Source organism: Lissotriton helveticus, chromosome 5_1 (assembly GCF_964261635.1).
Source record: "Lissotriton helveticus chromosome 5_1, aLisHel1.1, whole genome shotgun sequence".
Classification (NCBI taxonomy): domain Eukaryota; kingdom Metazoa; phylum Chordata; class Amphibia; order Caudata; family Salamandridae; genus Lissotriton; species Lissotriton helveticus.
The window spans coordinates 221,870,132-221,883,286 of record NC_136065.1 but is presented as its reverse complement, the minus strand read 5'-3'; the positions used below and the strand labels follow the sequence as shown (position 1 = coordinate 221,883,286).

Below are 13,155 nucleotides of genomic sequence, written 5' to 3'. Positions count from 1 at the left end.
GTCTCTGTACAGCATCTACATGCCCAGAATCCTGAACACAAACTCAAACCTTTTTTTTGTGCAAGGGATGGCACTGCACTAAGTACGAGGAAAGATTTTCAGCTTTTGCAGTCTTATTGTGTTTGTGGAGCAGCATCAAGTTTTCTTTTCTTGTATCCATTGAATATAACTTATGAATCATGAAACAAAAAAATGCTCACTTTTCAGAATTTTCAATCCAAAGAGGGAGTATTAGAAGGCAGAACACAAACAATTGTCAACATCTTGATTTACAGGCAAACTGCCTAGAATCGGCATTTCATTACTGTCAATAGAAAACCCCATTATAAGACAGGAGATACTTATTAATATAACTGAGAACTAATATTTCAATAAACCATTGAGATAGTGAAGGACTACAGTGGCACATGCATTAACTTAGAAGAAGGATTGCAGCAGCATCTGTAACAAGCAAAGTACAATAGTGCACACATGCTTTGACTTAAAATGGACACCAGAGGCATGTACAACAGACAGAAAAACAACACAAACACAACCAAATAAGAATCCATCCCGGCTGACCACGAGAATAAAGCTGGAGCCCGCATAAGTAATGGCACTGCTCATCGAGAACATTATGTGAATGCTGAATAATATTTGGCAGGTGTAGCTTTCTTTTTTCTCAAGAAAAAATAAATTCCTTTAAGAGTAACACAACTGATTCTACAGACCATTTACTTAAGTATTGTTCGGATCATGCTTTGAGTACGCATTTTCTATTAATGCAGAACGTCTTTGATTTAGATGGCTAAAACCTCTTTTCAGAACGGCTTCTGTGTTCACCAAACAGTCCCTGCGACATGATGAAAACAATGGAAGTCATACACTGCAAAGGGAACACTTCTTAGGACCCAGATAAGACAATGACGGAAGAGGTGTTGACCCAAATCCCCCTTTCTGTATATTTAAAACCGGCCTGAGAGACTGACCGACCAGCTTGCATACTGTTGACCTCCTTGTGCATAGTATTTACATGAGCATTCAATTCCATCTGTCTGCTTGTTACAGGTTTTGTTTTCTGTTGCAGAAAGCAGTTGACCATGTGACCAAACATGTCCACAGTCTTTCGGGAAAACGTGATGGGCTTGTACCCATGTTCATCAATACCAACAGTGGCCAATTCACTCACCTGGGCGTCTACACTCTGGGAGCGCGAGCAGATAGCTACTATGAATACTTGCTAAAGCAGTGGATCCAAAGTGGAAAGAAAGAGACGGAGTAAGAACTGTCACCATCATTTTATTTGGGTTTTCTAAAGTATATTGAGACTATTTGCCTATATGATTAAATGTCTTGTAATCTTTGCCTGTTTTCTAGTTAACATGTTCTGCAATGGCAATTTCAGTCCCCATTTCTACCCCACTTTTCAGACGTTCTGACCCCAGGGGAAGGCCGCTGACCTTTTCTTCATCAGATAATAGAATGGTCGGGTTCCTGACACACGTTAGGCAGTGCTCTGTGCTGAATGCATAGAAACCGGTGAAGAGTGAAACCAGCCTTATGTAGGACACAGAAATAAAAACATACAGGTATAAGATAGTTGCATTGGTATTCAATAGAAAGTCATTGGGACGTTCTGTAGAGACTTAAAGTACCAAACTTAACACTAGAAACACATTTGCTTCTATGGCCCAGTCAATACAAAGTGGACAAAGCAAGAAGTGGGAGTCATGCTATAGAAAGCAGCAGTATCTTAGATTCAAGATGTATTAAAGAACATTGCTCAGGCAACCTAGTGGCAAAGATGTGCTACCCTGCACAAAGCCTAGATCTTGTTGGGACCTGCAAAGTTCGGGATGCACGATTAACCCACTTCTCAAGGGGACAGGTGGAAATAGAGGGGCACAGTTCTTGTGCCTTCATTGTGAACCTGCATCCTCAGGTGCAGTGAGGGCAGAGCATGGTCTGCTGTGCGCACAGCCAAGAAAGTCCAAATCAGAGGTAGGAGCCACCTTCTGTGGACATAAGCATAGCAACATGAGCCTGACCCGTCCAAGATGTAATGTTTGGGATGAGTCTTACAGTGTACACATGACTTCCTTTCCTTACATGGCCATGAACTCCAAATGTGTGTGATGTTCTTCTGTTTATGGTAATGGCAGGTTTAATTACAGCCGCATATCCGTATTGTGGGTGGCCTCTGTTAGAAATGGGATTTCTGGTTGGCTAAGGCTTGCGCCAAAGCCAGGCAGAAACTCCCACTCTAGTCAGGGCAAGGGAGTTACACGCTGAAGATAACCCCTGCTTACCCCCTTGGTTGCTTGGCACGAGCAGTCAGGCTTATCCCAGAGGCAATGTGTAAAGCGTTTGCACAACACACTCACACAGCAGCAACACACTAGGTACACCACAGAAACAGAAAGGAACTCCACACAAGGTTATATCAAAAATAGCCTTTGTATTCTCATAAACACATTGAAACCTAATCACACATTTACACTGTGCAAACTGGCACTAGGCAATATTCACAGGGATTATATACAGGACCAGGCCAATCGGGCCACGGTCAGAACCATCAGCTCAGGTAAGTAAATCTAAAACACAACTAGTACCTGGTACCATAATGGCCTAAGCATTATCACCTTAGCATTAGACACCATCCTAAAATATCCTAACATGACATTAGGCAATAGGCCTCACCAGCATAACCACCTTATGCAATCCCATTAGGCCTAAACATCATAGCATGACATTAGGCATCAGCATAAATACATTATGCAACATCACATTAGGCCTAAACACATTATGCCTAAACACTGGACATACGTCGCATCACATTCCAGTAAAACATCCAATCATGACTGGTAACATCTTTCCTGAACCTGTTAGATAAACATAGTAGGCATGAAAACTGGGCATAAACTCATTATGTCTGGATCTGTAGTAACCGACCAGTAACTACTGGTTGTGGGTGCTCTCAGCCCCCTTACATGGGGTATCCACATACTCTCATCACTAAAGACCACATATTATGCCCAAACATAAAGATCACATTAAGCCCCTTAAACACAATTGCACTTTGTGCTACACCAACTCACAGACTGACCCCAGGTCACTCGGCCTTCCTCGGGCCTGTCAGGGCTGTCCTCAGCGCCCTTTGTCCTCCAACATCAGGGCTCTCAACGGGGCTAGTGTGCAACTCACCCCCATTCCTCTATTACATAAGAAAAAGGCCCCGTTGGTAGAGGGACTTCCCTCAGTCCCTTTCCCTCCAGAAATGGACACTGACCAAAGGGCAGCCGCCTGCTACTTCGCGGTGCTGTGACCTCCTTTTCAGAAAAGGGGCAGATTCCCCCCCTCTGGTCAGGGTGCGGCTCTGGGAATCAGAATACGCCCAAGACCTCTCCCGGTCTCTTTTCCAGGGTAGGAGCACTCCCTGCAAGGCTACCAACAGGGTAGCGCAATTCTCCCGAGGGCATTACAACCTCATCCGTTGTCCCTCGTGAAGGCACTTCCACAATGGCCTGACTCACCCGTGCTCTGGCGAGTCAGGCTCCCATGGGCGGTCTGGAGATAACCAGTATTGCAGCCTCGCGTCCTCTCTTTGGCTGCACGAGGAGCCCGGGAAGCTCCGTCTCTGTTGCTTGTCGCCCCGCCCACAGTCAGGCTCTCGGGATGCCTGACTTCTGGTTCTGTGGTTTCATGGAGCAGCTTCGCCGTTGCTCCTGCGTCAACCAGGCTTCTCCCACAGTCAGGCTCAGCCTTCACCAGCGGTGGGCTCAGTCCCCCATCTTAGATGCGAACACACCTCCGGCTGTACTTAACAATCCTGCTGGGCTCTCCTCTTCCTATGGGAGCCCCGCCCACTACCAGGCTACAGCCTCTGCATGGCTTCGCGTCCCTTCTCGTCTAGGCGGTGTGCAGGGTAGGCTTCTGCCTTCAGTGAGCACAAATGCAGTGCAATGCGGGGTGGACACCCTCTAAAGAGCATAAATGCGCGTTGGGCACCCGTCAAGTAAGCGGCAATGCGGGGCGGGCACCCACTTCGGTAAACAGCGCAGCGGGGTATCCCACACGCCGGGATTCCCTCTGGGCACGTTACAGCCCCACGCTGCCAGGCCACACACTCCTCTCTCCTCTTCTGCAAGCAAAGTCAAAGCGCCCACGAGGCGCTGGATTTTAAAAAAAAAGGGCCAAGGCAGAGTTATAGGGGCACAAGGCTGAGCCCAGGCAGGCCAGCACACAGGACCCTCCAGCAGGGAGGTGGTTCCTCCTGGAGTCCAACAGCAGCAAGCCCCCAGCACAACACAGGAACAACTCAACAATCATGGGGCCACAGCCCCTATATTTATTTCACAATTTCGTTTGTCTGCAGTACACAGCTTTGGGGGAACCAGATGCAACTGGTTCAAGGGGGAATTGGAGCACTTTATTTACAAGGCTCCTCTTCCCTTTTGTCAGGTGGGGGCTCGTCATCAGACACACCACAGGAGGGTGGAGCCAGCACTGTACAGGCTAGGCACATACCTATTCAGGGACCAGGGACTACTCCTCCCACTACTCCAAATGCAGATGTCCCATTCAGCTTAGTGCTGACTCACCCTGCTCCTCCTGGAGCCACACACACACCTCACCAGCCCTTGTCACTCAAAAGCCAGACATGCACTTCACATCAGGCAGGCAGACACATAGCACACACAAATGCCAACTTCTAAAAGTAGCATTTCTAAAATAGTTATAATAATTCTGCGCACACCATTGTGTAGCATTTATTATCACTATTCAAATCATACCAAACTTGATCACGCTGCTCCTCTCATATCGGCAATTGCCACTGAAACACTTATCAGGGAATCCCCAATGCATTCCTGTGGAAGGGCAGCCCCACAGTAGTGAGGAACCAAAATGGCTGTTTGTCACTACCAGGACATGTCACGCACTTAAGGTACATGTCCTATCTTTTACCGACAATGCACCCTGCCCATAGGGCTAGCTAGGGCCAACCTTAGGGGTGACTGACATGTAGTAAACGGGGGTTACAGACATGGCACACACTTTAGGTGCCACGTCACAGCCTAAAGGCAGAGGCCTGGGATAGGTTTGAAAGGCCACTTTGGTGGGTGGAGCAATCAGCGCTGCAAGCCCACCAGTAGCATTTAATTCACCCGCCCTGGGTTTATGAGAATCCACTTTACAAGGGACTGACAGGTAAATGAAATTGGTCTACACCTGTGTGGCCTATCTTAACATATTTATCACAGAGGGCCCACGCACTTTACACTGAACAGCAGTGCTAAAGTGCTCAGAGTTCTAAAACCACCAACACCATGTCACAAACAAGGCTAGGAGAAAGGCAAAAAGTTTATGGATGACCGTGCAAAAAGGGCCCAGTCCAACAGTATCCACTACCTTCATCCCTACCTAGTCTTCCTCTTCCTCTTTCTTCTGCCTATTTTGTACCTTTATTACCACAAACCAAGCACCTATGACCTGAATTCCTCTTCTGCATTTCTCTTTTCTGAAGTGTGTTTCACAAAACATGTTTTGGAGTTTTGAGTTTACTACTCTGCTGGACTTGCATGCTTTTGTTGTTAGCAAGTATAAGTGAGTGTGGTCCCTCTTTTTTGCAGGTCGCAGACCGGGAGACCTTTCTTTCGGGATATACATAGCATAAAATGCAGCGTGTTAAGTGCGTTCCTCACCAAAATGTTTGTTTACTCTAACAGATGGTTGTTACCTTACTGAATGTATGCTGCCCATTGTATCTACTTACAAGGTTGAAAGTCTTAATACAGTCCTTTGAAGTGGATGCATTAAGCCACCAAAATGCATTACCACGAGGCAGGGGCTTATCAAACAATAGGCTGGTTGGTATCACCTCCAACAGAGGGAACCTGATATGCATGACATGCCTTTAAGCAGAGCTTCTTTTGAAGAGCAAAAGCTGGTAGTAATAATTAAGTAGTTCTCGCTTCCGATGCTAAGGTTCCAATATGCTTTATATCAGTCTTTCTGTGCAGATGCCATCCTGTATAATTTCACAAGCACTCGAGCAAGATAGTGGTGTGCCAAGTGCACAGTTTGGATGTCACAGGTCTCCTTTATGCTTAACATCGTATAATCAGTTAGTTCAAAACTATAAATTACAATGATTTAGCCAGTCCTTTTCTTTTTCTCCAAGCATTTCATAGTAGAAATAATACTTCTTAAAGCTCTTTGCAGCAATAGATGTTATAGCTGTTATATTTGTGTGCTCTAATACATTTCAAATTATCAGGAGGGCCTACTTCAGCTGAAAAGGAAAGAGATGAAGTATGAGGGAAACAGTTCTCTAGGAGGCTCAGAATGGTGTTCAAACCCCCATACCAATTAAGGAGTAGTCTTCCTTAGTACGGGTACCTGTATAGGAGCTAAAGTCACTCCCCGATTGCCTACATACCAATATCAAAACAATGCAGTGAATGCATTCTGTGCAGTTATTCATATGTTTTAATTCTTGTTGGTATTTCTTAGTTCCTCTTTTGTACTTTTGTATACAAGTAACTCCCTGAATCAGGGAGGGAAGCACAGACCAGAGTAAGGTTCAGTAGCAAAAAAGATGGGGAATAAGAGATATAGGTAGCCGAGCTTAGTGTACGCAATTCGATTAGATTTCCCCCAAAAAAGGCAATGGGTCCATTGTCCAGTCCTGACCAGCAGCTATTCATTCTCACTCTGCATGTTAGGGTACCTGAGTACCTTTGGATCTTGGAAAAATCAAAGCCTCTTTATGGTACCCCAGAATCGCACCAAAAGATCATTGGAAGGAGCTTTCTGTAACAGGATTATGGGACAGACCCTCTTTTAGATGTTCCTTCTCTTCTGCACCACATAAAACATGAGCACTGAACAAGCCAAGGAGGGAGAAGCATATAGGAGAACACATCCTGTCAGCCCTCACTACAGTCGTCTGTACAAATACTCGCAGAGGGAGTCTACTGCTTAATCAGTATTTGTTTTATGAGCCGCTTTTGCCTCATGAGGAATTGTTTCCCCCTTATACTCCTGAGAATTTGATCACTTCCCCACACTTAGTTCTCCTCCTCCTTAGTTTACATTCTTGATATATATTCTGGTCCCTAGGCAGGTAGTGTTTAATGTGTACAACAACACTAAACAAAAGACGGTCTCTACCAATCGTATCATTCAATTTCTCCAATAACAGCTGGATAGGAAACAACCCCCCCCCCCCCCCCCAGGAGATGCTGGTTTAAATATGTCATACAAAATAACGAATTCATTTCAAAAGACCATTCTGTCAGATGCAGGTGTATTAATGTGTGTGTCAAGAAATTACGATACTGAACGTAGAGGTGGACACATTCAAGAACAACCACATGCAACTCAACAGATCAGTGATGTGAAACTAAAATCTATGTTGACTGTGGACTTGGTTTCGCTCACCTATGTTCTTGCTGCTTTATTGCTCTGCGCACTTTCTCCATTTGACTTCCCCATGCCTATTGTAGCTATAATTAAATCTATTACTGAAAGGTCGGTATCCTTTGTGGACAAGGTCACTTTCAAGGTCATTAGTCTCTAAGGCAGACACGTCCTCATTTTTAATTAAAGATGTAAATCAGTGCACTCCAATTTAGTACCTCTTTTGGATGCAGATGTAACACTTTACAGCATTATCAAAGCTTTCAAGAACAACACCTGGAAAGCTGTAGCAGTTGCAAGTTTCCAGGCTGCCTTCTGGAAAGCTGTACCTAACTGAACCAGACCAACCACCAAAGTAGATTCTTGTTTTGGAAAATGAAAAATCGGTGTCCCTGACACGCTGGATGTTTTATTGCAGAACGACAGAGGATTGTCATTTTTTTTTCTCAATATGGTACATCTATGCTAACCATGGCAGTCATCAACAGTAAAAAACAGAATGAATGCGGCGTCTGACTGACTGCCATTTCTATCATCAGCTGTGTATGAAAGAGGGTTTTTTGGATGGCTCATTTGGCTGTGGCTCCGGCATCAGTAACAGAGCTCTTCTTCCACCTCTAACCAAGATGGAAACCCCAAGAGGTTTGTGGATACCCTGTTGCAACAACGCCTTAATTAGGTTCTTGGAATTAAAAAAGGAATGTAAAGCACGGACGATCTAAAGGACTGCTTCTCCTTCCCTAAGGTAGATAATCACTGCCACCGAAATTTCAAACTAGAATCTTAAAAATTGGCTGTATTGAATTCCTTCCACCTGAAGTAAATGAAGAGTTCCTTTTCTAATCCTCTTGAACCAGACAGCTGCTTTCCAACAGTTGCAGATAAACAAAAACCTGTAGCATCTAATACCCAAGACGTTGAATGGTTTGTATACACGATCACACATTGCTCACAACTTCATCTCTTCATGGGGACATTCAGGAAGGTCACTGATGTGCTTTTAATGGCAATACTTTATTTCTACCTTCCACTAACTACCTTATAAAAAATGCAAGACCGATATTGACCACTAAATCTCAAAGTTCCATTGCCTTGACCTACAAAAGAGAGATAATCAGACTTTACGGTCATCCAAAGCCATAAGGGAGGCAAAAAGGGAAACAATTTTCAGACTCAGATGTGCCCTACAGAAAGCACACATTTCTAAAAGCAGTCAATGTGACTGCTCTCCTCCCGCACAGCTCCACTGTTGAAATACTGCCCCCTGAGCACTCCTCCACCCGCAGGCTCCTGCCTGCGCCTCATCCCTGGATTAGCTTCCTCTAAAAAGACCATTGCTGACTGAATAGTCTCCTGCATTCATTTTGTTACCAACTGGCAATAAAATAAACCTTTAACTGGTAAGCTAAGAGCACATTCCAAAGGGGGGAAAGCAACTTCTACCGCTTGGAACACAAATTTTACCCTTTCAGTAATTTGTAAGGAGCTACTAGAAATCTTTTCACACGTTCACTGGATGTTAGTCTAGATGAAGATCATAGAACTGATGCTCTGGTGGGTCATGCAAATTTGAGAAATATATTCAATTAATTAACTAAAGTAGATTTCTTGCCCTTTTCTGCATCCTTTCTTGGTATATAATTCAATTTTTCATTGCACTGGGGATATGCTTACAACTTTATTCTACGTTCAACACCATTAGAGATAATTCTACGATGCAGAATGTAATTTTCCGTGCTTGTAATTCCAGTTCTGCATCATAGGTATTCTCATTGAAGTCATGAACTGTCCCTCCTCCACGGCCGACAATGCACTGCATTTGTTTACAGATACTTCTTTTTGGATGTTCTATAATCCAGTTAAAAATTAACTGAACCTGTGAGGCAAACTGCCAGTACAATGTATGCTGGGTAATGGAAGCTGCTGGATCTTTTAAAGTTCGTGTATGTTGAGTGCAGCTGATGCCCTTATGACCTAACCAGCACTTTTCTCTTCATTGTTTTCTCTGCAGCTACACTAGGTTGTAGGTTAGAGTTTATATTTTATGGCATTGTTCACATGAAATGCTGCAATATGGTTCACAGTTACAATTAAACTACCATCGATTTCTACAGTAAAAATACAGTTAAAGCAGGCCTGTAATAAGGCCATATTTTCACAAATTTGTTAAGACCCCCGACACGTAGTGTATAGGAACGTTCACTTTTCCTAACTGCTTTCATTTTGTTGGACCGCTCCAGGACAGAAGGAATAACAGTAGTGCGCCACCTTTGCTATATAAGCGATCTGGCTACAGCCATTGCAATATAAAAATTTAACCATATAGTCAGAAAAACAAAGTTCAGGATCGTAGCCGATTATGATTAACAACTCGCTCACTGCTATTTGAGTGCCACATTCGACTTCCAAATATCGGAAGATATCCTTCCAGAAGTTCTGGATCATAAGACATTGTGACATTATGTGTGACCAGTTAGCAAAGGGAAAATTAACACAACGAAAGCAATGAGGTGACTGATTAGGATACATTTTTGACAAAGATGCAGGGGTTCGATACAGTTGCCATTTACTGAAAAATAACATCCTGCGCCAGTTCGCACCTCTAACCGTGTTAAAATTAAGGTTATTGACAAATGACCACAAATTGGCTGAAATTTCTAGATTTTCACAATCCTTCCATTTTTTAATTGCCTTCTGCCCAAGAACTGGGGCCCTAACTAAGGCTAGACGCTTTTTCCAAGCCCCTGGTTTCCTCGTACATGGATCTTCTAAAAGTTCTTTAATTAGCTGATGTTGCTCGCTAATCTGAGAAACATCTAACTCAATGAGGAATTTAAGAAAGATATTTTAAGACCCTAAAAGAATGAAGTCACTGGCTATTAACTGTGTCATTTCGAGCATGGTCAGCCATTTTCCATTCCTCAGAAAATGTAAAACCTTAAAAAATCCTAACGATGCCCATTTTAAAGTAAGTTCTGAGGATTGTGTGATCCCTGCTAATGGTAAAATATCAGCTAATAAGGTAGTTGAATTGATAGCCGGGATAGAGTATTTTTTATAAAGAGCCTGACGTTTTTTGAAAAACTAATGAAGGCACTTATAACGAACCCGTTTCGGGGATCGAAATATGAATAGTGGTGAATGAATTTGGATTTCTTTACACATTAAATCCATAAAGCAGTTAATAAACAAGTGTGACTGAGGCTGAGAGTTAAATCTAGACAAATACTGAACAAAGTAAGCGTAGTAATAATCCCTAAGGTTCGGGAGGGCTAAGCCTCCTTGGTCCTGTTTGTCATACAAAGTGCTAAGTGCAATACGTAGTGGTTTTTTTGCCCAAAGAAAAGATGTAAACATAGATTCTACTTGAGTAAAAAAGGCACTTGACAGACAACAAGGGATGGTTGAAAACAAAAAATTAAAGAAAGGGAGAACAGACATTTTAATCAAGGCCACCCGACCCACAATAGATAGCGGCAACAAATTCCAGCGTGCAAACAACGCCTGGATTTTCCGCAGAAGTGGCGGAAAATTTAGATCATATAAATCAGAAACTCTTTCAGAAAAAAGTACTCCTAAATATCTTTTAGGAAGGGAAAGATATCAGGGTGCAGAACCAAACCTGCACGGCCGCATTGTAAGATTTCGGTCTTTTTATTAATACTATTAATACTATACCCCCCAAACGCCTCAAAGTCTTCGAAAACCTGGAAAACATTGGCCTGAACCTCTAATTCTGGCTTGATGAAAAGCATGATGTCATCGGCGTATAATTTCAATTTCGCCATGGAAGGGATAGGGTACAGATATCAGAGCAGTTTCTTATAGCTATCGCCAATGGTTCGATAAAAAAGAGAACAAAACCTGTGACAAGGGGCACCCTTGCCTTGTGCCCCGCTTTACTTTGACCCGTCCAACCACCGAGTTATTAATAATTACATTTGCTTCCACCTTATCATACAAATTACGAATCAGGGCTGTGATCTTAGAGGAAATACCAAAGTGATCTAAAATATTTAACAAGGTTTCCCAAACAACTAAGTCAAAAGCCTTCTCGGCATCTAACAAAAGAACTAACGCGGGTATTCCTTGAGTCTCAAAACAATCGAACGCCTCCGACAGATAATGGGTGTTAGATGCTAGTTGCCTCTCTGCAACAAAACCGTTCTGATCCAGATGTATCAATTGTGCCGCCTATTGATTGATTGAACCAAAGTGACAACAATTTAGTAACGATTTTGTAGTCGAAATTTAACAACGTTATCGGTCGGTAGGAGTTCGGATCCTCGCTGTTCTTGCCATAGATAATTTCGCAACATACTAAAGTGTTGGGGGGCTGTTGTTCAGAAGAAATTCTTTTAACAAGGTCAGATCCACACTCTGGTGTTGACCATAGATGGACTCATAATGCCGTAGCATTATTTCGCCAATTTTAGCTGGATCGTTTATACTTAAGGCGGTTGAGGGGCATTTCAGTGTTTTAACCCTGCCAAGCTAAAAACCTACCAGTAAAATTGCTTTCCTCATAGACTTTTTGGCGATGTTGCTGAAATGAGGCATCACTCTGGGTATAATAATTGGCACTTAGTGCACACTTACACTGGTCCAACTGCCGCTGATTCAAGGGGGAGGGATTACTTAAAAAAGCGGAGTAAGACATTTGGATCGTCTGCTGCAAAATTCTCTTATCTTCCTTAACATTTTTAACTGTTACAGCATCTTTGTCAATGATTAATCCACGAACAAAGGCCTTTAGTGCATCCCATACCACACTCAGATGCACAGATGCAACATTACGTGATACAAACTCTCTTATCTCAACCCCCATAGAGTTGACCCAATCATGTTCATTTAAATATTGTTTATTCAGTAATCACCTTTGAGGAGACCTAGGACAATTACCTAAAGATAGCTCAAGAACCAGCAAGGCATGATCAGAGAATCCATTATGGAGAAATCTTTGCTGACAAACTCAAAATACGTGAAACTAAAAAAAAATCGATATGTGACGAAGAACTAAATCTGCCTGACCAGCAGGTATATGCGGTTTTAGTAGGAAAAGCCATGCGCCAGGGATCATGAAGATCCAAGGCTGCCGCATAATGTTGCAAGGTTCTCAAAGATTTAGGTTTCGGCTGCTTTTTACCCTTCACTGATGAATCTATTTTGGGCTTCAATAAGATATTGAAATCGCCCGCCACAACCAATTCCCCAGGAACCTGAATTAAGGACTGAAAGAGATCCTCATAGGGCTTATGATTATCCTCTACCGGAGCATACATACTAACAAACGTTAACGGTCTCTTACTTTGCCTAAGGGAACAAGTAACCCAACACCAACGCCCCTGTGGATCCTTATCAAAATTGACAACCTCTGCTTGAAGTTTTTTGCTTAGAAAGATTGCTGTTCCTCTGTGAGAGGCTGAAGACGAAGAAAATCCCCTATAGGCAGCCCACGATCTAAATATTGAAAATTCAGGCAATATCGCAGCAATATCGCAGCTGGAATATGAGTCTCTTGCAACAAAATCACTGCTGGGTTTTCTGATTTGATCCACGATTCGATTGCACGCATTTTCTTTCTGTTAAGACCGTTATCATTAAAAGATACCACTTTCAGCAGTTCTTTACTAGCCATGGTTAATATCTAAATCAGCTTTAAGCCCCTTGAATTTCCCAGCAAGAGTCACGCTTACAGAACTAAAGTATAGGACCACAATCGACTCAATGGCCTGAATGGAATCAGCGAACAAG

General features: G+C 43.1%; 1 protein-coding gene across 2 annotated transcripts in view; it reads left to right on the top strand.

The window, feature by feature from the left end:
• MAN1B1 (mannosidase alpha class 1B member 1) overlaps positions 1 to 13,155 on the top strand; it is a 373,555-nt gene that overhangs the window by 311,204 nt on the left and 49,196 nt on the right. For both annotated transcript variants that reach the window (XM_078642044.1, XM_078642045.1), the window contains exon 9: positions 1,067 to 1,257. In XM_078642044.1, the coding sequence (XP_078498170.1) occupies positions 1,067 to 1,257 (191 nt within the window). The remainder of the gene's footprint in view (positions 1 to 1,066; positions 1,258 to 13,155) is intronic.